This window comes from Oncorhynchus mykiss, chromosome 12, assembly GCF_013265735.2.
Source record: "Oncorhynchus mykiss isolate Arlee chromosome 12, USDA_OmykA_1.1, whole genome shotgun sequence".
Lineage (NCBI taxonomy): Eukaryota > Metazoa > Chordata > Actinopteri > Salmoniformes > Salmonidae > Oncorhynchus > Oncorhynchus mykiss.
Genome location: NC_048576.1, coordinates 55643519 through 55668796, shown reverse-complemented (window position 1 = coordinate 55668796; position 25278 = coordinate 55643519). Strand labels below are relative to the sequence as shown.

At 41.9% G+C, this 25278-nt stretch overlaps 2 protein-coding genes across 3 annotated transcripts; one reads left to right on the top strand and one right to left on the bottom strand.

The window, feature by feature from the left end:
- Positions 1 to 634: 634 nt before the first annotated feature.
- LOC110537810 (gastrotropin) lies at positions 635 to 2124 on the bottom strand. Its single transcript, XM_021624208.1, has 4 exons — positions 1839 to 2124; positions 1409 to 1584; positions 867 to 956; positions 635 to 758 (listed from the first exon to the last, which is right to left on the bottom strand). Exons 1-4 carry the CDS (start codon positions 1903 to 1905, stop codon positions 708 to 710), a joined length of 384 nt encoding a protein of 127 aa, XP_021479883.1. The 5' UTR covers positions 1906 to 2124; the 3' UTR covers positions 635 to 707.
- Positions 2125 to 6988: 4864 nt separating this feature from the next.
- Positions 6989 to 25111, top strand: pwwp2a (PWWP domain containing 2A). Of its 2 annotated transcripts, XM_021624206.2 has the most exons (3): positions 6989 to 8185; positions 17094 to 19020; positions 22497 to 25111. In XM_021624206.2, exons 1-2 carry the CDS (start codon positions 7044 to 7046, stop codon positions 18991 to 18993), a joined length of 3042 nt encoding a protein of 1013 aa, XP_021479881.2. In that variant the 5' UTR covers positions 6989 to 7043; the 3' UTR covers positions 18994 to 19020; positions 22497 to 25111. The 2 variants fall into 2 exon arrangements, with proteins under 2 accessions (XP_021479881.2, XP_021479880.2); XM_021624205.2 differs by lacking the exon at positions 22497 to 25111 and having other exon boundaries at positions 17094 to 21044.
- The last annotated feature ends 167 nt before the right edge of the window (positions 25112 to 25278 follow it).

Sequence of the window (25278 nt, the reverse complement as noted above, 5' to 3'; positions counted from 1 at the left end):
TTATAGTAGCCCCTCCTTCTTTGGACGGATCGGTAGGGGGTACTGAAGGCAGTCCCAGGAGGTGGGAAGTGGGGACTCTGGAGTAGGCAAGGGGGGTTGGGTAATGGATCATTCTCGCTAGCTCTGTTTACAAAGCAGAGAGGGGAGGGGCTGGCTGGTTACAAAGAGAGGGGAACACTCATTCACCCCAGACGTCCCTTCATCTTGTCTATTGTTTTGTAACTATCCCAGAGAGCTTAATTGCTCTTAACTCAGTATGCATGCACATCATAAGAGAGTGTGGCACACAAACCTGTTGTTTGCTTGTTAATCTTTAATCCTAAAACCTAACAATGTACATCTATCATGGTGGAAATGGAAAATCCAACTGGTTTCCAGACTCTGTTCTACACACTGCTTAATCTTGATGTTATAGGGTATTAATCTTTCTAGCAAACTCTTGAAAACTATTCTTTCAACCTTTTATTAAAGTTGCTACTGAATTGTATTGTGTTTAAAGATAGATTGCCCCCCCCCCCCCCCCCCAATGGTTGTCCCATAATAAATGTAGTGACATTTGTCAAGAAGTTTTCCTTTACCATTATGTGGCAAACATCTTCAAGCATAGGAGAGACACAAAGACCAAGGCAGCAGGTTGGCTAAGCAGTCTTACTTTATTTACTCATTATTCCGTTTGTTTTTTTGCTAATGGCACGGTCACAATGTGTTTAGATCTTCTTGCTGGTTCTTTTCAGCACGACTGAGCCCGCGATTGAGGTCTAAGCAGGGGGAAAAATACACAAAACATTACTTGAACTGCCAAAATGAATTTTTTTCTTCTCCCCTCTAATATACACCATCTTCTGCAAAGTGCCACTTTTACTTACCTCTATCAGCTTTCCTCCGCTGATTTCAGATGTGTGGTGGTAGTTGGGGAATTTCGTGCTCAGCTTGCCCCCCTCCATTGTAACTGTGGCCTGAAATGGATGGACACAAATGCTATTTATTCACACTATAATTTGTTAAACCAACAATCTGTTCGTTTCATCTAGATTCTAGATTACAATACATGCATCTGAGTTCCCCTATTATAAATATTAATTGAACCTATATTTAACTAGGCAAGTCAGTTAAAAACAAACTCTTATTTTCAATGGCGCGGCGCCCTACGGGACTCCCAATCACGGCTGGTTGTGATACAGCCTGGATTTGTAGTGATGCCTCTAGCACTAAGATGCAGTGCCTTAGACCGCTGCGCCACTCGGGAGGCCCCTAGACAATTTTTTACTACAGTGACTATATGAGACTTTTGTCTGAGGTACTATATTACAGAAGCTTACACAACAGACACCAGGATAGGATTTTTTTTTAAACGAATTCCTGATCTGAACTGACTGAAAGTTGTATGACACATCATAGAGATTCTTACCTTGAACTTTTTCCCTCCAATAGTCTCCATGTCACATTCCTGGTCAATGACAAACTTGTTGCTGATGGTCTTGTTTGTGGGATAGAGCTGGGACCATGAGAACACATTGCCGTTCTGCACCACCTCAGTAATGAGCTTGTAGTCACGACCCTTCTCAATGATGTCATCAGGGATGCCTTGGATTACAAGAAAATATGTAGTTAGGCTAGGGGTAATGAGGCAATTGTGAATCATATTATCATGTCTGAGCACCATAGTTTGTCTATACTACTACTGCTAATCCCCATTGAATGTGCAGTGATGTGAATACATCCATTTCAATATATTGCATAAACCAATTGAATTCAAGATGTCAAGACAAAGACTAAGGCTTTCGTAGGCTTACTATTACTTTATAAAGGTGGTTATTGAACTTGAATACATGTCTTACCAAGGAGCTTGCAGAATTCATCGTATCCTTCCTGGGACTCAGTTTCCCATTTTCCAGCGAAGGCCATGGTGTACAGAAAGCAAAGGAGAGGTAAAGGAGAGGGAGAAGCAGTTCCAAGACCTGCAGGGAAGAGTCAGATACTGAGTGACAACCTGTCCCTCTTTAAATAGACATGGCAACCATCTCCGCCCTTCTTTCATTACAATGGGTACATCACTACGCCATAAACTGTTATGGTGCCATCAGAGAGTTGGTGACCATGGGGTCACTCACCTTTGGCACATAATCCCCTACTGTATGTGGGGGAAAAAAACACCTGATTATTAACAGTATTTCAATACTACATCAATGGCAACATAGAGGACGAAAATGCCATTCGAACAGAGGACATGATTGGACCATACAACCCCTCCTTTAATTTGTTAGTCAACAGTGAATTACATGGTGAGTTTACAGTCTGCCTCAGTCTGGGACCTAAGGCTGCCATACATGACACAGGTTCTGAATCAACAACAGCTTCTCCTTGTCTGTTTAGTTATCCATTAGGAGTGTTGCCATGATCTCTATGACAGCTACAGAACATTACTCTGCATTTTCCACCCTTGACCAAAGATCCTATGATGAGACCAGACATAGAACTTGGCAGCACACGATATCAGCTCATGGAGGACAGTAAGCTCGTTACACCACCGCCAAAACACCAGGGATAATCGTCAGGGGTGGACAGTCTGTTCGAGCACATCGGAAACACACATACACACACCTAGCCTCTGAGACCTTTCCAAAAAATGCACGCCCACAAATTCAGTGTTCCACTTGTACATCAAACTTCCTACGGCTCCTATTTTTAGATGCTACTCAGTGCAAGTCCCAGCACTTGCCAAAAACTATGCAGAAATACACACAACACATTTTTATATCAGCGCATTTTGAAATTCAAAAGCCGTTGGTGAGGAAGTGACACATGCAGGTCAATACCCTTAAAGTCATAAGGGTTAAACCCCACTGCTCATCCAAGAACCTCTACTAAAGAGTATGCCTTTTCAAAATGCAAGCCACAAGACTGAATACATCTCACACTTTTGCATTTCTTGTAGCTCCAAATCTCGATGTGATTAACTATGAAATTACACTGAGTGTACAAAACATTAGGAACACCTGTTCTTTCCATGACAGACTGACCAGGTGAATGCTATGATCCCTTATTGATGTCACTTGTTAAATCCACGTCAGTCAGTGTAGAAGAAGGGAAGGATACAGGTTAAATAAGGATTGAGACAATTGAGATATGGATTGTGTATGTGTGCCATTCAGAGGTTGAATGGGAAAGACAAAATATTGAAGTGCCTTTGAACATGGTATGGTAGTAGGTACCAGGCACATTGGTTTGTGTCAAGAACTGCAACGCTGCTGGGTTTTTCACAGTCAACAGTTTCCACGTGTATCAAGAATGGTCCACCACCCAAAGGACATCCAGCCAACTTGACACAAATCTGTGAAGCATTGGAGTCAACCTGGGTGCAACTCAATCCGGTCCAACTCAATATTAGGAAGGTGTTCTTAATGTTTTGTACACTCAGTGTATTTTCAGCTAAATTATACAATCCAGTGGATGAGCTATGCAGTGCTTATGGCATGGGCAGAAAGTCACAGTAAATATTGTAGACATGCTTGATGAGATGGTGCCATACGTGTTGACATACTTGAATAACTTACAGTTGAAGTTGGAAGTTTATATACATCTTAGCCAAATACATTTAAACTCAGTTTTTCACAATTACTGACGTTTAATCATAGTAAACATTTGCTGTCTTAGGTCAGATAGGATCACCACTTTATTTTAAGAATGTGAAATGTCATAATAAGAGTAGAGATAATGATTCAGATGTGTGGTGGTAGTTGGGGAATTTCGTGCTCAGCTTGCCCCCCTCCATTGTAACTGTGGCCTGAAATGGATGGACACAAATGCTATTTATTCACACTATAATTTGTTAAACCAACAATCTGTTCGTTTCATCTAGATTCTAGATTACAATACATGCATCTGATTCATCACATTCCCAGTGGGTCAGAAGTTTACATACACTCAATTAGTATTTGGTAGCATTGCCTTTAAATAGTTTAATTTGAGTCAAGCTTGTGAAGCCTTTCATAATCAGCTTCCCATAACAAGTTGGATGAAGTTTGGCCCATTCCTCCTGACAGAGATGGTGCAACTGAGTCAGGTTTGTAGGCCTCCTTGCTCGCACACGCTTTTTCAGTTCTGTGCACAAGTGTTCTATAGGATTGAGGTCAGGACTTTGTGATGGTCACTCCAATACCTTGACTTTGTTGTCCTTAAGCCATTTTGCCACAACTTTGGAAGTCTGCTTGGGGGTCATTGTCCATTTGGAAGACCCATTTACGACCAAGCTTTAACTTCCTGACTGATGTCTTGAGATGTTGCTTCAATATATCCACTTATATTGTCCTCCCTCATGATCTCATCTATTTTGTGAAGTGCACCAGTCCCCCCAGCAGCAAAGCCCCCCCCCAACATGATGCTGTCACTACTGTGCTTCACGGTTGTGATGGTGTTCTTCGGCTTGCAAGCTTCACCCTTTTTCCGCCAAACATAACGATGGTCATTATGGCCAAACAGTTCTATTTTTGTTTCATCAGACCAGAGAACATTTCTCCAAAAAGTATGATATTTGTCCCCATGTGCAGTTGTCAACCGTAGTCTGGCTTTTTACGGCGGTTTTGGAGCAGTGGCTTCTTCCTTGCTGAGCAGCCTTTCAGGTTAAGCCTTGTTTTACTGTGGATATAGATACTTGTGTACCTGTTTCCTCCAGCATCTTCACAAGGTCCTTTGCTGTTGTTCTGGGATTGATTTGCACTTTTTGCACCAAAGTACATTCATCTCTAGGAAACAGAACGCGTCTTCTTCTTGAGCGGTATGACGGCTGCGTGGTCCCATGGTGTTTATACTTGCGTACTATTGTTTGTACAGATTAACATGGTACCTTCAGGCGGTTGGAAATAGCTCCCGAGGATGAACCAGACTTGTGGAGGTCTTGGCTGATTTCTTTTGATTTTCCCATGATGTCAAACAAAGAGGCACTGAGTTTGAAGGTAGGCCTTGAAATACATCCACAGGTACACCTAAAATTGACTCAAATGATGTCAATTAGCCTATCAGAAGCTTCTAAAGAGATATCATAATTTTCTGGAATTTTAAAGGCACAAGCTGTTTAAAAGGCACAGTCAACTTAGTGAATGTAAACTTTTGACCCACTGGAATTGTGATACAGTGAATTTAGTTTATCTGTCTGTAAACATTTGTTGGAAAAATGACTTGTGTCATGCACAAAGTAGATGTCCTAACTGACTTGCCCAAACTATATTTTATTAACAAGAAATTTGTGGAATGGTTGAAAAACGAGTTTTAATGACTCCAACCTAAGTGTATGTAAACTTTCGACTTCAACTGTATGTAATAAGATCCACATTTTTATATCTAGCCTACTGTTGGCTACTATTTTTTGATAGTTCATTGAATTACGTAATGCTCATCTAAATGTAAGAAAATGCTCATGTGAAATTCTTAAAAATTGTAAATGAATAAGTAAGTAAGTTTATTCGGGTATTGGTTACTCATTGACTCATACTGTATTACCTTTGATTTCAACACTTGAGTCGTTGTTGTACTATGCCAAGATAACACATAAAACTCTTTCATGATTATTTGCTCAACAGTGTCCTTCAGCACAGAGCTAAATCATTTTATTCTCCCCCGAGGGTTGAATCAGTTTGAAGAGTGTATAACACGCTGAAACATAAACTTTTATAGTGCACCATACTACTTAAGTACCCCTTACCAATGACAAATGTCATACAATCTTTCTCTGTCAGAAGTCATTTTTGTAAGGTGATACTCTCAAAAGGGGTACTATGGTATCTCTTATGGATCATCTCTAATTCACACAAAGGACACACATGTAACACAAATGCTCTTCCTCAACTGAAAATGTGTTTCAGCTGCCTTGTCAAGTAAATACTATTATCTTCCATCCACCCCCATATAATATCCAATGGTATTTCCTGCTGAGATGCTTTGACAGTGCTTTTCAGAGTAACCACCTTAAGCTCAGGTCAAAAGTTCGCTATGAACACATTAGGCCTAGGAGTGTATGCTATAGGCCAAGATCTATATGAGGGGTGTATTTCAGACACTGCTGGTACTGCTATAAAAATACTGTAAAGTATCCATTGAATCATATGGATAAGGGATATATAGCAATGCATTTTATTTATAGAATTTATCCATTCAGATACACCTTTTATGCAGATGTAAACAGTAGAACTGATATGACCCCTCGTTTTTGGATCCTATCTTTAGAAACTGTGGTATACATAGACCTACTGGTAAGCTTGGTTTCTAAAGGAAACAACTATAATGTGAGAATGAAATAGCAATGTGCAATTGTGGCCTAAGACTTAAAGCCGTATAAAGCCTTGCACCAGACCAGTCAGCAATCGTGAAGCTGAAGGCTATGGCAAGCACCAAAGACATTAATTGTGCTTGTTGTTTTGGTCGTCTTCGTCATTTGAACTGCTACTTAGATAGATAGAGCTACAACCGGACGTTACTTTTTCGTAGCAGATTAGGAGAATTTAAGCAGCAGGTTAAGATAATTAACTTTATATGCATTTACTCTATAATGTGTTCTCTTGCCTCATATGAGACATAATGACACAGTTATACAAAGGTTATACTTGTGAGTCACCACCTGACGAATTTGAAGTGACTGATAAGTGTTAAATACAATGCATTCAGTGTTGCCCAGACAATATGTTTGAAGGATAGGGATAGAACTAGAACCAAAGACAAAAGGTCCAAAATCAATATAGGCCTACTGTAAATTTTTTAACATCTCTGCTTGAACCTCGCTGATGCTTGAAATACAATACAATATCGCCCCTTGTGGAAAAGGTTCACAAAAGGTTTATTTTTTGCCTGTTACGTTAGGTTAAGGTTAGACAAAGGGAGCCAATTACAAAAGTGTTTCCAGGGTTTCCTTTGAATGACGTGGATATTGACAACTCAACTACAACTTTATAGTTCGCTGGCCTATCAAGTGTTCTTGGCTTTCAAGTGGGCGGGCTCTAGTGCTATCACAGGGAGAGGACGGGACCTGGCCGTAGAAGCAAAGCGGAAAGAAAATGGCGGCCGTGGCTGCGGAGCCAGGAGCTGTTGCGGTATCAACAACAACAGCGGGGGACTGTGGTGAGCTCGAACCGGTGCCAGCTGTGCCGGGGGGCAAACTCGACTCTGATGCAACGCAGCAGTACGCGCCAGTAATAGACCTTGTTCACCAACTCAAGGATGGGGATGCAGTTCAGGAATGCAGCCAGGTCCAAATGGAGCTACTGAGCAGGCCAGACCAAGAAGCCGCGGGAAAAGTCCTCGCTGCTTGTGCATTGGATGAACACATCGATACAGGATGTCTCATGGTCGGCTTAGAAAATACCGATAACCATTCTCGCGGGGGCTATGGTTCGAAATACACAATGTCGAGGGCAGAACGCTTGAAACAATTTTTTTCGCCTAATGTTGATCCTGCAAACGAGCTCAGTAAGCACGAGCCCTACGCCTGCCATCAGAATAGCTCCATCTCCGATTCACAGCCATCGGTGGTCTTTTTGCATTCGTTCCCTGCGCATCCTGTGACTACGGAGGCTGGGCTGTCGTTGGCAGAGCCAGCAGAGCCCATAATCAATTACTATCAAAACACAGAATTAACCCAACCTACTATTATCGAGTGTGACTATAGAGCTTTAATTAAACCGTCCCATGAGGCTGAACTGGAGCCCGAATCAGCAGATGATGCTCTTTCTGGTACCGAGTACAAGGCCGAGTCTTTGGGAGATGCCTCTCTTGAACATCCCCAGTCCATAGAACACATCGACTCTCTGCCAGTTCTAGAGACGGAGACACTCATTGGAACACCCATGGAGACTGGATACATTTATGACTTTTCGAGCATCACAAACCAGAACTCTCCGAGTCCCGAGCTTCCTGTAATGGTAGTGGGTCAGGTTGACTCCTCGGCAGAACTTGGGGACTCGTGCTCACGACAGCGGAGTTTGGAAACGAACTTCCACGAGAGCGAGACCGTATTGAATCCCCCTCACCCCATGCCCGTTGCTGATACTGAGGAGGTACAGTCCGAGTCAATGGACAATCTGATACCTGGTTCTGAAGTTCGAGTATCTCTGGATCACATCATCGACGACGCACTGGTGGTGTCCTTTCGGTTAGGCGAGAAGATCTTCTCTGGGGTTCTGATGGACCTCTCTAAAAGGTATAGTATAATCCTTATCGGAAATGTCTCTTGTATTTTAGTTTTATACCACATTTGTTTTTCTATGTAACTTCCTAAGACTTTTCTGTCCATTAGTTTACTTCTGGAAACACACCACATCTTTTTGTTTACTACTGACATCCACTGCACATTATGCACATACAAAATTACACAACAATTCACACCTGAAAGATGTGGCTTGTCCACATTCCGACTTGTCAGCTGTCAGTAAAGGACCTTGTTCTTTGCAAACCCCTGCCTCCTGAACTAAACTGATAGTTTTCTACATTTGCCAGGGGTCGAGGGGTCAAGCTACCATGGTGATCTCTAGTTTGACAGCGTATCACAAAAATACAGAGGAACTGCTCTTATCCCCAGTTATGTGGGCAGTGCTTTCGGTTTGTCATTTCAGTTTACAAAACTAAACTTGATGTTTCTATTTACAAAGTCCAGGTATATCAGAGGTCAGCTGGAGAGGATGATCACATGCTCAGTCTGTAGTGTAAGGAGAATGCTGCAGTTGGTAGAGTAGTCATGTAGCACTATGCCACCATCAACAACCTCTCTTTGGATTCTATCTAATGTCCTTGTAATTTGTCACCCGTCTCATCAACACCTTTCCTCCAACCCCCCCTTTATCATCTGCAGGTGTAGATTTTGGGTCATAATTAAACTTGCTGACATGCCTGGGGACTATGTTGAATATCTTCATTATGTTTAGCAAAGATGACATCTGCACACACAATCAACACCTTGTTGTGTTTAGTTTCCCCTCACAAGCTGCTTACAGCTCATTGTGTAGTTGCTCTTCAGGACTTCATATCATTTCAAGGTATTCTTCTGGTGTTATACCATATGCGCTATTAATATAGGTTATCAATACATGGTATAATATGCTATAACTTGGAAGCTACTTTAGTGTAAGTTGCTTTGATAAGAGCCTGAGCAGCAGTGATCCCAAGGACAATGGCCGGTTTATTACAATGACAAGATGGAGGCCACTCAAACTTTACTGCTTCATTTTCTACAGTACTGTAGATAATCAACACCATCCCAGCTCTACAAACAAAAGACTACATTTTTAGATCCTCATTGTTGAGTCTAAGGGATCGGTTTATGGCTTTTGTTTTCCAACAGTCCCCTGAGTGCAGGCCTTGTGCCTGTGATTTGTCAGAGTGTGTTCCATAGCATAGGTCATATGGAATCATTGTTTTTCCTATTGGATGTGTGCTCAAGATGAGAGATGAGTCGCTGTCTTCGGTTCAGACTAACTCGCCTCTAGACATCGACCTGGTCCTAAAATGTCTACTCTACCCGTCCCCTACTTAGGTGTATGCATCTGGAAAGATGGAAGTTAGGACAGGTGGGTGGAATTTCCACCATATTGTTGCTATCAGAGGAAAATAAAATGTTTCTGGACCAGGCCAACCTTTTGCCTAGCTGGTGTTGATTAGGAAGGAAAAGATGGTGATTGTGTGTTAATGAAAGGTGTTGGTTGATAAGGAGGCTGCTGTGAGAAGCTGTGACGCAAATGAAAGACAGTGGTGAGGAAAGGCATGTTTCCCTCTTTCTCTTGGCTGTTTCATTCATTGTGATTAGAGTGAGACACTCGCTAATCCTTAACTCTCCAGTGCAATTTTACAGTTGGTTTTGGCTGTCAGAGGAATCTGCATATTTCTACGATTTCAAGGATGTTTATAAGTAGCAATGGAGGGGCTCATGGCCATATTAATGCAGATATAGATGTAGACTACTTGCTTATGCGCATTTCCATTGGAAAGAACCCATGAGCACCATCATGTGAAATTCACAGGAGTATGTCAAATGAAAGTTAAGTCTATATTTTGGGGAAATGAAGGCATGGTTACATTTTTTTTATTAAATTGTAAATTAGGCATAAGTAAAGGCATATGGAAAAGGGGTCTTAGAAAACATCTACCCGATAAAGTCTTAAGCTATTAAAAATACATCAAAACAAAATGTTGATGTAAAAACCCTGCCAACTAATATCAACACTTATATTTCGTTTTGGAGAAATGGTTTACCTTGTGCAAGTTTAAAAAATATTGGCATTACAAAAAATTCACATTTTTAAGATATTTTGGATAATGAAAGTTCACAGAAGTAACAAATACTGGTAAACCTACCAATTAGTATTTTACTGATATCGATTTTGTTTATGAATTAAGTCATTCAAATTGGTAACGTATTTCCAAAAAAATATGTATCGTAATTACGGCAAATTGATTGGCTACGATAGGAAATCATAATAGTCACAAACCACAGTTGGGTCACCTGCTACTGTCCTCTCTTCCACTAGCATTATAACGGTTTTCTTTCTCCTTCTGTCGTCTGGTGGTCAAACCAAGAGTGTTATAACAGTGAGTCTGGACAACCCCTGCCTCTCCCTTTTTCCTCGCTCTCTGCCCTTCTCTCTTACTCTCCAGTTAATGTCACCTCTCCCAGCTCTTACTGGCACCTACCCATGAGCCCCTTGTAAACCAGCTTCCTAAGCCATTAAGCACCGATCAACACCGGATGTCCATGGATGTTGAAAAGTAGTTAAATTTTGGTCAGTCCACCCTGACTGTGATGGTAATGTCCACAGACTGACTGGACCAATCATAGACACATGTTTCACAAGTTTGGATAGTACAGTGAGTAGAGATCACAATACAGCACAGTAGAATTACAGTCCAATACAGTAAAGTATAGTATTGTACTCTACTGAACTTTATTGCACTCTACTGAAGCCTACTCTGCTCTTTTGTACTGCAATGTACTCTACTGTGCTCTGCTGTGCTGTGATGTCCAAACTTGTTAAACATGAGAATCAGGGTTAATAGTTCAGAAATCTGCATTTTCAAAATGCAGCCCATCAAAAATAATCTGCGTTTTAAACCATATCACCTGCGTTTTATATTGGCAGTCAAGTGTTTTGCTTCAATAGAGTAATCGGGGATGTGCAACTATAGTTTTCCTTCACAGAAAATACATTTGTGCAGAAAATGGCTTCATTTTCATCAGGTAACAAAAGAAGTGCAAAGCTATTTGGCTAGCAGTCACAGGTAAATGAGTGTACAATGAAAAAGCAAGTATTTTTTGGGCAAAAACCGATGCATGGCCATTTCTAATGTTTATCATAGAACGAATGTAGCCAGCTACAGTTCCTAATGTTTTGCTTGATATTAATCTTGCATTTTACCAGAGAAAAGTAGGCTACACTGAGAAAAGTACCAGAGAAAAGTAGCTACACATCGGTCAGCGCTGTCTGCTGATAGAATGCCCATTTGTGAATTCTCTTCCAAGTGGAGAAGTGCAACTGAATCAGAGGTGGAGAAGTGCAACTGAAGCTCAAAATGAGTCTGATGCCAAGGAGAAATTACAATATGAAGCATTTTAGATCAGCATTTACAAAACACAGCAAAATAACGTATTAAGAAATAGGCCTATCTTTTTTAGTGCGACCCCTGAGAATAACATTCATATCCATAATTATGCATTTCTGGGTATTACAGATCAGGGACCCATGATGTAATTCATTTACCGGGCGTAAATCCACTTCACTTATAGACATCTTTGAAACGGGTTTGCATACAATTCTGATGGAGATTTTACCTAAATTCCGTTACCAAAGTTTGCATCTGCATCTATCCACTAAATTTGTTTTTGTAATATTTTCAGTGGAAATTGTTAAGTAGTCCTTGTGCATAGACTTATGGTTCATTAAACTTTGAAATCAATGGTTTTTGTTTGGCATACATTAAAGTGGAAAAAATGGAATCAAAGCATCATTCCGTTAACGTGGAATTGCCCTTATGTAGCCGCCAGAGAAACAATAGATTTTGAATCGCACACATCCCCTCCCATTTAAAGAGATTGAAAGTTTGAATGTAGCCTGTAATTGAGTACAAGCATCCCAAACCTCCACTTTTATTATTATGCCCTCCAAAGGCTGTAGCTTGCCACATTGTCCAGTTGTACTTTTAGCTCTGGACAGTACAAATATTACGTGGCCTGCGTTTTCAGTTTCCATAATTTTATAAAGCCAGACACATTTAACAGTTAGGCTATTGATTACAGTGCATTCTGGAAAGTATTCAGACCCCTTCACCTTTTCCACATTTTATTACATTGTAGCCTTATTCTAAATTGGATGAAATAAAAACACTCAAATCTACACACAATACCCCATAATGACAAAGCAAAAACAGGTTTAGAAATATGCAAAATTATAAAAAATACATACCTTATTTACATAGGAATTTGGACCGTTTGCTATGAGACTCAGTTGAGCTCAGGTGCATCCTATTTCCATTGATCATCCTTGATGTTTCTACAACTTGATTGGAGTCCACCTGTGGTAAATTCAATTGATTGGACATGATTTGGAAAGGCACACACCTGTCTATATAAGGTCCCACAGTTGACAGTGTATGTCAGAGCAAAAACCAAGCCATGAGGTCGAAGGAATTGTCCGTAGAACTCCGAGACAGGAATGTGTCGAGGCACAGATCTGGGGAAGGGTACAAAAAAATTCTGCAGCATTGAAGGTCCCCAAGAACACAGTGGCCTCTATCATTATTAAATGGAAGAAGTTTGGAACCACCAAGACTCTTCCTAGAGCTGGCCACCCGGCCAAACTGAGCAATTGGGGGAGAAGAGCCTTGGTCAGGGAGGTGACCACCAAATCAGGCCTTTATGGTAGAGTGGCAGGACAAAAGCCACTCTTCAGTAAAAGGCACATGACAGCCCGCTTGGAGTTTGCCAAAACACACCTAAGGTACTCTGACCATGAGAAACAAGATTCTCTGGTCTGATGAAACCAAGATTGAGTTCTTTGGCCTGAATGCCAAGCGTCTCGTCTGGAGGAAACCTTGCACCATCCTGTGGGTGTGGGGATGTTTTTCAGTGGCAGCGACTAAGAGACTAGTCAGGATCAAGGGAAAGATGAACGGAGCAAAGTACAGAGAGATCCTTGATAACCTGCTCAGAACCTCAGACTGGGGCGACAATTCACCTTCCAACATGACAACGACCCTAAGCACACAGCCAAGACAATGCAGGAGTGTCTTCGGGGCATGTTTCGGAATGTCCTTGAGTGGCCCTGCCAGAGCCCTGACTGAACGCCGATCAATCTTCTCTGGAGATTCCTGAAAATAGCTGTGCAGCGACTCTCCTCATTCAACCTGACAGAGTTTGAGAGGATCTGCAGAGAATAATGGGAGAAACTTCCCAAGTACATGTGTGCCAAGCTTGTAGCGTCATACCCAAGAACACTCGAGACTGTAATCGCTGTCAAAGGTACTTCAACAAAGTACTGCGTAAAGGGTCTGAATACTTATGTAAATGTGATATTTCAGTTAATTTTCTAAAATATATGTTTAAACATTTATGAAAAAAAAAATAAAATTTGCCATTACAGTGCCAGACATGAATCCAATCGAGAATCTGTGGAAAGAACTGAAAACTGCTGTTCACAAATGCTCTCCATCCAACCTCACTGAGCTCGAGCTGTTTTGCAAGGAGGAATGGGAAAAAATGTCAGTCTCTCGATGTGCAAAACTGATAGAGACATACCCCAAGCGACTTACAGCTGTAATCGCAGCAAAAGGTGGCGCTACAAAGTATTAACTTAAGGGGGCTGAATAATTTTGCACGCCCAATTTTTCAGTTTTTGATTTGTTAAAAAAGTTTGAAATATCCAATAAATGTCGTTCCACTTCATGATTGTGTCCCACTTGTTGTTGATTCTTCACAAAAAAATACAGTTTTATATCTTTATGTTTGAAGCCTGAAATGTGGCAAAAGGTCGCAAAGTTCAAGGGGGCCGAATACTTTCGCAAGGCACTGTATATGGTATTGTGTGTAGATTGGGGGGGGGGGTATTAAATCAATTTTAGAACAAGGCTGTAACATAACATAAAATGTGGAAAAGGTGAAAGGGTCTGAATACTTCCCAAATGCACTGTATGTCACGTCCTCTGCATCCATTTTGCTCTCACGTGTTCGGAGTTTGTTATAACCAATTTATTAATGTGATTATGATTTGCTATATATCAGGCCCCATTGGTCATGTGCATGCGATGCATACATGTGTCACAAAAAACGTAAGGGTTGCGGGAATGTTTTTCCTAAACAAATGAGGTATTTTGGTAACAGAACTTTTAAGTAAGAAATGGCAAATTATGTTGCAGCTTCAGCAACACGGACAGCACGATAAACACATGAAGTTTTGTAGTGGTTTACTGCATCAGGGTGGAGCGAGAGAGACACTGGGTGCTAGTCACAGTCGCTCACTGTCTTCTTTTTTTAACAACGCTGCAAGCCCGAGTACAATCAAATCAATTGAGGACTCCCTCTAGTAATTTCTGTCTTCATTATTTAATCAAACAGTGTGCTTAAAGCATCAGACAAGCTCAGTGCATATATTTGATTTGATTAACACACACAGGATGTGTCTACATGTGCAAAAATACATGTTTAAACATTTCAACCAATTGGTTGAAAGAACAGACTGTCGACCAACATTTTTGCTATTGTTGGGGACAGCCCTAAGGTACACAAAGGTAGAAATGTGCAAGATCCTACTTTTGCATATTTGTGTATTTTTCTACACATTGGTTATTTTTGTAATGTGCTCCGCCCCCAAACAAGACCTCATTTAGTTGGTCCGGACCAGACCAAATCTGAAACAATCATAGATGTCTTAGTTTCACAAGTTTGGACGTCACAGTAGAGTTCAGTATAGGGCCCATACCCCAAAAGCATCTTAAGGCAAAGTTCATCGTTATAACCTTCATAAGAGCATCTTTACATTTCAGAGCTGTTTCCCAAAACATCTTTATTGATTTTGCACTTGCTTGACAAATACAAACATTCTTGCTCTTATCCATAGGAATCCGCACTGTGTATGCTAGCTGTTTGATAGAGCGCACATGCGAAGACCAGAGTAGGCACATTTGCTATTTAATGCAACAGTTTGTTACAAAACTATTGGTAGATTTGAAAATGCGATGTAAACACACTGAACTTTAGATTTGTAGTCGGTACATGAAAACTTAAGCAAAAAAAACATTTTGTGTGCTCTACGTCATCACGCACTGATTTTTGGCTGGGTAAATGTGCATATTTTCTAATGTCGCCAGTTGGATGGAAACCTAGCTATTGATCCATTGTTTTGTTCTCCAACGGGGAGGAAGGGTGGTCCAGTAGAGTTAGCATTTGGTCCAGTAGAGTTAGCATTTGGTCCAGTAGAGTTAGCATTTGGTCCGGTAGAGTTAGCATTTGGTCCGGTAGAGTTAGCATTTGGTCCAGTAGAGTTAGCATTTGGTCCAGTAGAGTTAGCATTTGGTCCGGTAGAGTTAGCATTTGGTCCGGTAGAGTTAGCATTTGGTCCGGTAGAGTTAGCATTTGGTCCAGTAGAGTTAGCATTTGGTCCGGTAGAGTTAGCATTTGGTCCGGTAGAGTTAGCATTTGGTCCAGTAGAGTTAGCATTTGGTCCAGTAGAGTTAGCATTTGGTCCAGTAGAGTTAGCATGATAAATCTTGACCTGTATTTGCGCTTGATGCAGCATAGGGACACATTTACCCAAGGCCATCTATCTCTGTATAGCTCTGTCATCTCCCATGTAACATGGGGATTATTTTAGGAGGTGTTCTGGTGGGAAACATAGTTTCTAGGCTGAGATATCATATGCAGTACACGAACTCAACTAGGTCTATGTAGTGGTAGTTGAACCACTTGACATATAGTATCTGGATAATGTTCAGTAGGGTCGGCAGTTTTAAGATTTTGGTTGAGCTGAAGTTGTCAAGGTGTATAGGGGTTCTTCTGGGGGTAAAAAATAAATAAATATATATATGAACCAAAAATAAACAAATCTGAATAAGCCTATAAAAGTTTTTATAGGCTTATATATATATATATATATATATATATATATATATATATATATATATATATATATATATATATATATATATATATATATATATATATATATATATATATATATATATATATATATAAACTTTATATATATATATATATTCTGCCATGGTAATAGCCACCGCTGAAACTTTTTATAGGCTTATTCGGGTTTGTTTATTTTTGGGTTCATGGTAGCGTTGAATTTAGATTAGGACTGCTTCATGGGAAGTAAATGATAATATAGGCTATGTCTGGTTTGCTTTGCATGGCCCACATCTCTACACCTCCTGGAATTAAATTTTGAGGAACACTCAGTCAAATAGAGAAAACAAGACAGGCAGCGCAATTCAGATTTTTCTTCACTAATTGGTCTGTTGACCGATCAGATCAGGTCTGAAAAATATCTGATGTGAAAAGATCTGTGATTGGTCAAAAGACCAATTAGTGTAAAAAAATAAATACAATTTAAAAAATCTTAATTGGTCTTCCTGTATCAACGCAGCCCAATAGATGTTGAAATGTGTGGCAGTTTCAACCCAAGAGTCATTCTGATCCCAAATGCATACGGTAGGGTTTAACAAACACAGTCATGGAGTTTCTGCTGCCACCTTCACTTGTGTCTGCCGTATTAAAACATTAGTGAATTAAGTTGGAGGGTGAGCATTAATATTGTAAACAAGGATAGTTTTTTTCCTTTGTTTGTAGGGCCTTGTGCACTCTAGTTAGCTATGGTGATGTTGTGTTTTAAGCCGTGGGAGCTTCTTTGATCTTTTGCAACACTAATTTAATATTTCTTCTTTGAATGTTCAGGATTTAATTGATTTAGATTGATTTCCTAAATGTACAATGTAGGCCTAAATGAGAAACATCTTGAATTAGCATGACATCTTTAACGAATACAAGACAAAAAACAAGTTTAGAGTTGAGTTTTTATAGTTATCCACAGTTTCTAAATCCTCAAATTCTCTCTTCTCAGGTTTGGACCCTATGGAATTCCAATCACTGTGTTCCCAAAGAGAGAATACAAGGATAAACCTGAATCTATGCAGCTAAAGACAGAACCATTCCAGCCAGAGAAGGTGGAAATGCCAGTCCAGGAAAACCCTGACAGCCAAGTTGTCGCAATCCCCGAACCAAACCCTGACCCCCAGCCTAAGCCTAACCCATGGACTACAAAACCTCCGCCACTGTTTCAGGAGGGAGCCCCTTACCCTCCGCCATTGTTCATCAGGGACACCTACAACCAGTCGTTACCTCAGCCGCCCCCCCGCAAGATCAAGCGGCCCAAGCGCAGGCTGTATCGCGAGGAGCCCACCTCTATTATGAACGCCATCAAGTTGCGGCCTCGCCAGGTGCTCTGTGACAAGTGCAAGGGGACTGTCATGACTGTGGACAAGAGGGAGCCACGTAGAGGCCCTGTGTCAGACTCTAGGGGCGAGGACGCCAAGCGGAGACGCAACGACAGTGCAGCTACTGTCAGCAAGCGGCCACGTAATGACTCTCGCTCTGAGGAGAAGCGCCATGCTGCTGAGGCGTCCAAACGGCAGGCCTCAGGGATTCGAGTCTCCTCTTCCTCTTCTCTGGGCCAGGTGAAGGCCGGAGCTGGAGGGAACAGGGTTCTGAGGACAACAGCCACCACAACAACATCACCGGTCAACAGCAGCTCCAGAGTCCAGCTCAATGCCAAGAAAGTGCTACAGAGCAAAAATGTTGATCACTCCAAGGCAAGGGAGGTGCTGAAACTGGCCAAGGCGCAGAAGAGGCAGAGAGAGACTACAGTGGTCACTGGCAGCAGTGGCAACGCCAAGACGATGACGAGGGCCGCTGCCCTGCAGGAGGCCCACGCCCACCAGAAGGTCCACTTCACCCGGCGGCTGCAGCAGATCAGCGGGGTGGGACCAAGCAACGCCACCCCTCTGCCACCCAGGATGCGCATCAAGCCCCAAAGGTACCGTAATGAAGAGAATGACTCTTCTACATGTAAGCCGCCTTGCCTCGAGAAAGTGCCGGGAAGTGGCCGTTTGTCCCCTCCAAAGCCAGGCGCGCCCCGCTGCACCTCCACGCGCTCCTCCTCCTCCTCCTGCTCCACAGGCGAGGCCACTGCTGCTGAAAACCAGGGTCTAGATAAAGGGCCAGAACCTGAGCTCAGTCCTCAGACCCAATCCCAGACCCAAGTGGAACCCCTCACAGCCACGGAGCACAGCAACCCCAAGGTGGAGCCAGAGGAGCAGGGGGGGCGGGAGGAGAGGCGGGAGACGCGCGGCAGCAAGGCTGGCAACCTTGTGGTGTACATGACCCTTAACCCCAGCCAGCCTGACTCCTCTAATACCTCCATGTGCAGCGTTGATAGTGCAGATGACTTAAAGTCTTCAAACTCAGAGTGTAGCTCCACCGAGACCTTTGACTTTCCCCCTCCCGGTGATTTGCACTCGCCCCCCGCCCCCGGCACATCCTCAGCAGTCACTGACCCCTCGCCAGCACCTACGGAAGAGAAAACCCCTCGTAAATCTCAGAAAGTGTTTTCCAAAAATGTGTCTAAGTGTGTCTCTCTGGACGGCAGGAGCATTTGCGTAGGGGACATCGTTTGGGCCAAAATATATGGTTTTCCTTGGTGGCCAGCCCGCGTCTTAGGCATCCAGATCAGCCGCAAAGATAATGGGCTCTTAGTCAGGCAGGAGGCCCGTGTCGCCTGGTTCGGTTCACCCACCACCTCCTTCCTGGCACTTGCACAGGTCGCCCCCTTTCTAGAAAGCTTCCAGTCACGCTTCGACAAGAAGAGAAAGGGCTTGTACCGTAAAGCCATCACAGAGGCAGCCAAGGCTGCCAAGCAGCTCACTCCTGAGGTTCGCGCCTTGCTTACGCAATTCGAGACGTGAGGTGGTGTGCTTTGGGGAAAAGGAAAGGTAGGCAAACATGCCCCCCCCCTTCCACTCCTAGTCACCTACCATGTTCCTTCACCTTCCTGGGAGAAAGAAACTAAATATTTCAGGCCAGACAACCAGGACTCCTCTTTTTTTTTCTATGATCAAAAAGGGACTGAATGGGTTGGGGTTATACACACTACTGCATATATAAAAATGGCAGCGTTTATTTTATTTTATCATCCTTCTCAAATTTCACTTATTTATCCAAACTGGTGGAAATCTGGTCATTTCATTTAACATTTTTTTTTACAGAATGGTTGGTGATGGAAATATTCACCTTATCTTGAGGCCTTTAAGTTTCACTCTATGTGCAAAGAAGCTTATGTCATGTTCTAACACCATGGTTCATAGGTTTGCTTGATTGGCTGCCAATTGTCAAAATCTTAAGAGACAAAAAGTGTAGTTCTTTCAGTCTATGCAACAAGCGGTTCAGTTTCAGGTACTGTGAACGGAAAGTTACAGGATCTGAGCAGCAGTAAATATGATGTATCTGTGCTGGTTGAAGACATGTACTGTAGCTGTGATGTGACGAGGAAGTGGACCCTGGTGGATTTGAAGAGCGAGCAGTTATAGGGGCTTAGGTACCTGCTGTATCTCAGACACAGTCAGAGCTGACTGGCTGTGGGAACTGGCTGCCGGGCCGGTAAGCTCTTGATCACCGTGTGGCACACTGCCAGCCAGGGCTTTCCAAACAGTTGAGCTGGGCTTGTGAGGATGTGCCTGTAAGCCAAAGTCACCTCAAGTGCCGGTGAGAGGAGGATGGTGCCCTGTTTCTAATCCTCTCTGAAAACAGAGATGGTTGCGGGGCAGTAGATACTGTACTGAGAGTGTGCCCGCTCAACCGGGCAGTGGGCACATCCACCCCCCTCATACCTGTCCAGTCCCCTTGGGCCACCTCACCTCTCCCCCGTTCTCTCTCCTCATCTGACTCTGTCCTGTCTGTAGTCTCTATACCTTGTGCTCCTCAGTTAACCAAGACTGTTTTATTACTCTCTGGTCTTCCTATCTAGCTCTGTGATTTTGCATGCTGTTATACATAGAATGATGCCCAATTTGTTTTAAAATCACTGATTTGAATTGTCTGCACATCGGGACATTTTAAACAAAGATGTTTGTTGATGGAGCGACGGCGTACTATGAAAATGATAGAACCAACTAGCATTGACAGAGGGAAGCCATTTTAGTTACTCCTGTCATATACGTGTGGTATGGCACGTTACAGGGATGAACTATTTTTGCTGTTATTTTCTACAACTTTTACTATGGGTTTGCCATGTCGTGTTGACTTGTACTAAGTAGTTCAGTGATTTCTCAGAGTTCTCAGTGTTCAGCTGTTACTCAACCCTGTTTGAGTTGGAATGTGTTTGACTTTATTTGGTGCTCCTGAACTCAACCTTCTATCACTTCACTGCTTGGCTAATCTCATACGACTGCAAATCCTGATTTTATGTATTATGTACAGTACAATCTGTATCAAATTATTTTTAGTGGATTTTTATGATGAATAATGGAAAAAAGGCTTTTTTGTTTGGCTGAAGTTGGGGGAGGGTTGTGAGGAAAGGTTACCTCACCAGTTCTGATCTCTACCAGTTCTGTTCACTTCAGATTTGACCATTTCATTACCAATGACAAATGACATTTCCTAAAGATGTTTCTTCATTTACCTGCCTACATACCTATCCACTCTGACTAAATATTAAGGGACATACAGTAAGACCAACATCGCCTCACCTTTGCCCTTTTGGCCCCGAACAGGTAGAGATCAGAGGCTTATTGCTCGGTAGAGTACACTGACCTGACCATTGTTACAAGCAGAGACAAAGTGTATAATGACGGGTTGGCTCTGTTTCTTCTATTTCGGACATCATCTGTTTGCAGATCAGAGAATGCTGTATAGGGGAAAAAGCTGTTGGAAAAAGTAACAGTTGAAGAACACTTGTGTAAATGTTTTTCTGATGTTTTTAAAAAGTATTATAAATAAAATGTCAACTTCAAGAATCTTACCTAGTTGTCTTCATTTTAGTGCTCCTACTTCCATTAACACCTACAAATCCAATGCCATTTATACGGCTTCAGTTTCACCTTGAAACAAGCTGGAATAAAAACATTGGTCATTTGGAATTTGAGATATTTCTATTGTCCCCCTCGTACTAAAATGGGGGCATTTTAAGTTGACAATGACCATGCCTTTTAAATTGTGGCTTGTGGTCTTATAATAGCTACCGTTAACTGCAAATGTTTGTGGGGCTTGTATGAAATAGCAGACCTGTAGAAAACTACTTGCCAGTCAAGCCCCTGTTTACCACTTGAGGCTATTGGTACATTAACAATAATGAGAGGAAATGCCTGAATGTTGAGATTTTTGGGGGGAGTAAAATCATTCCTTTTATTGAACAGATTTTCTTACCTGCAAACAGATCTAGGACATTGACATCATATGCTAATAGAAGCCATTGTTCAATGGCTGTCAGTCAGTGTATCTGAAGCAATGCATCTTTGAATGGCATTGTAGAATTTAACATTTAGGGGGAGTTTGATGGTTCTGTCCTCTAATTGTTTGTAAATGAAATAGTACTGAGAAGTAATGTTTTGGTTTGAAATACAAATGAAAAGGCTACTTACCTTCCTAATATTGAGTTGCACCCCCGTTTGCCCTAAGATCAGCCTCAATCTGTCAGGGAATGGACTACAAGGTGTTGAAAGCATTCCATAGGGATGCTGGCCCAATGATTCCCACAGTTGTCAAGTTGGCTGGATATCCTTTGGGTGGTAAGACCATTCTTGATACACACAGGAAACTGTTGAGCGTGAAAAACCCAGCACTGTTGCAGTTCTTGATACATGCAAACCGGTGCGCCCGGCATCTACTATCGTACCCCATTCGAAGGCACTTAAATATTTTGTCTTTCCTATTCACCCTCTAAATGGCACAAATCCATCTTTAACCTGTCTCCTCTCCTTTATCTACAGTGATTGAAGTGGATTAAACCGGTAACATCAATAAGAGATATTTGCGTTCACTTGGTCAGTCTGGCATGGAAAGGGCAGGTGTTCCTAATGTTTTGTACACTGTGTATATATCCATGTTCGGGAGCAGCATACACATAACCGCCGTTGCAACATGAACAATGCACCGTTAGGTTCATTCCTGATTTCACTCAAGATCACTGGAGGCCCCTTGAAATGTTTTGTGTTGTTGGCTAACTAATGTGCACTGACCTACAGCCTTTTATTCAATGAACATTTTAGTATTCGTAGGAGTGCCCTTCCTGACATGTACCATAGCGCTGGCGTTTTCAATGTCTCCGTGCTTTGATGAAAAAGCTTTTTTTAATGGCATGCACTAAAACCTATTGAATCTGCTTTGTTGAAGCCAAATACAGAAAGAGCATGCCCTCTGATTTGGATGAAAAGATCCCTGATGTGTTCATGTCTCTCTCTGTCTTCTCTTCCAGTGCTACAACGCTGAAGGGCTGCTGATGGATCCTTTACACTGCCAGACGGAAGGACATGTCCAGAATTGGAGACGTCATCGATATAATTATTTTTATTTAAGTATCGGAAGAAGGAACATTTCTATATTTATAATGAATTGCAGACCTACTCCACCTCTGGGCCTGTCCATCATGCTGAATACCATTTGATTTCTTTGAGCAGGTGTCCATGTCCACAAGCATGTGACCTTAGTTTGAGTGAGGACATCTGCAGAGTAGACGAGCACTCTGACCATTATAGATATCTATTACATTTGTATTACATACATGTTGACAGGACACAGGATTTTGCAGGGTTTTTAGTATGTTGATCAGTGATCTTTGAAATGCAAAGACAAAAAAATGAATAAAAACAATACTATGTAAAACATTTATATTAATGCAATAAAGATTGCATGTGCTATGCTATTACAGTGCATTTGCAGAAGGCTGTGCTTTGTTGTGTTGAAGCAGTCTTGAAAAAGAATACTGGTGTCTCAAGCCCCGTTTATACCTGGTGCTAACATGCCTAACATGCGTGTCCTGATCCTGTCCACAGTCTGATTGTGCCCACATTTGAAGTGAAGTGATTGTGATCAGATCTTCCTGACCACCTCAGGAGGTAGTCAGGGACACGTATCTGGATTATCAAACATTTTAAATCGTCCCTCTTGACTCAAGGCAATATTTGTTTAATTTCTCCCCAAATTCGTGGTATCCAATTGGTAGTTACAGTCTTGTCCCATTGCTGCAACTCCCGTATGGATTTGGAAGAGGCAAACCAGGATCTCTAATGGCACAGCTAGCACTGCGATGCAGTGCCTTAGTCCACAGCGCCACTCGGGAGACCCAGCAATATTTGTGTTAACATAAAATAAAAATTAGCATTAATACGCTGAATTATACCTTTTTTGAGAAAGGTGATTGGGAGGATTAGAACCTGTGACCTTCTGGTCCCTTGCCACATCCATTGCACCAGCAGGGGGATGGTACTAGCCCAGTCTTGTCACATATTTAAAGCTGTTCAGCCAGAAAGTTAGTAGATTAGAAATGTAATAAGTTGAAAATGTTGGTTACATTTTTAAAAAGAAGTCGCAACTCAGATTCGAACTAGCAACCTTGCGGGTCGCAACCAATGATATATATATATATACACACACACGTACGTGTATTTTTCTTAATGTCTACATTTGTTTAATTCTATTAGACACCTTAATGCATACTTTCAAATTATATGTGAGCTGAACATACAAATAACAAAAATTAGAAACATTTAAAGTACTTATATCCACACTACAACAACAACATACTTAAATCAATGTAATTTTGTCCTTGAAAACAACAAAGTAATTGAAATACTGTAGAATTACATTCATTACTATTGAGGATTGCTTCTTCTGAGTTCCAATATGGCCGACCAGTGGGTTCTAAGCCTCTCATCCACCAATACATAGCATCAGCAATCTAACGTTCATATACATCATTTGTTGCAACCCGCATTTAACGCCCTCCATCCTACCTCCAAAGGCCTTTTTTTCTGTTGCTCTCACCTGTAACTCCAACCACTGATATTCTAAGTTTTGCCCAATGAACATTAGGCCTAGATTAAAACAGATCAAGCGATAGCTGACACCTGCATAACTGATGGCGGTGTCGAAGGTGTAACTGCGTTGGAGCTGTCAAATCGGTGAAAGATCAGCTATGTGGATGTAGGAGGATCACCATCAGTTATTTTGATCGTCGACACCGGTCTAAAAATGTGGGCCCAATCAGAATGTGGACGATATCAGCACCAGGTATACACGGGGATTCAGTCTGCCCCGACCTTATACCAACTCCTGTTGTCCCACAGTAAGCTACCCACTGAGCTACAAGCAGCCTTAAAGAACAGGAGTTAGCTGAACAACTCCAAATGTCTAGACTGTTCCTGGGGAGATGCAGTACTTGGTGTGTAATCTACAATTGACTGGCAGATACAGAAAATCAAAGATATCACGCTCCCCCAGTCAGGGTCCTCCTGTAGGGCTCTATTCAATCGGCTTCACTGAAGCGTAAGAAATGTAAAGGTAAATATCCTTATGAGCCGACATTATGCAGCGTTTAACGCGAATGCAGTCTCCACTAACGCGGGAACATTGCCTTTAAATTTCAATCACGCTAACGCTGAAGCCCCCTTCATCCAGCACAGATTTTTTTGATGACATGACATTTTATGTGCAAATTTAAGCGTACATGTCATTTTCCTTGCCAGATGTCCCTATTCAGTCACTCTCTAGGGTTAAAACCACAATATTCCTCCCTGACTTTCCTCCTCACTTCAAGACAAGCAGAGCCAGTTGACTGGACCGATTTTGAGGTCATAGGCTGGATTGGGGATTCCCAAAGGGAAACAAACACATGGTCAAGTCAGTCAGCAGCTGAAGAGAGCCACAGTGACTGAATCAGCTGTGGCTCATCTCTCGCCATCTCGTGTACATGTATGCGTTTTGATACAATCTATTAATGTCTTGACTTAACAGACTGGTGGATGTTGGAAATCCTGTTTTGTAATTACTGTATATCTCCTAAAATCAGTAAATCTGCTTTTTGCCTTTGTACTTGGTGTGTTTTTCTATATTGTACTGTAATTCACCATTTGACACCAATATGCATATCCTCTGAATATATAAACCAATGAAAAAGGCCTACACAGAGTAGTTCATCTTTTCAACATAATTTAACAACTACACTCTGGCCCTGTACACACCGAGGTTGTACAACTGAT

Bases quoted from the DNA above. Each gene is read 5' to 3' on its own strand.
- LOC110537810 (XM_021624208.1), bottom strand. From the start codon at position 1,905: ATGGCCTTCGCTGGAAAATGGGAAACTGAGTCCCAGGAAGGATACGAT. The intron at 1,585-1,838 runs GTAAGACATGTA...TTGTAATCCAAG, and splicing joins TGAATTCTGCAAGCTCCTTG to GCATCCCTGATGACATCATT. The intron at 957-1,408 runs GTAAGAATCTCT...CATCCATTTCAG, and splicing joins TTGGAGGGAAAAAGTTCAAG to GCCACAGTTACAATGGAGGG.
- pwwp2a (XM_021624206.2), top strand. From the start codon at position 7,044: ATGGCGGCCGTGGCTGCGGAGCCAGGAGCTGTTGCGGTATCAACAACA. The intron at 8,186-17,093 runs GTATAGTATAAT...CTCTCTTCTCAG, and splicing joins CTGATGGACCTCTCTAAAAG to GTTTGGACCCTATGGAATTC.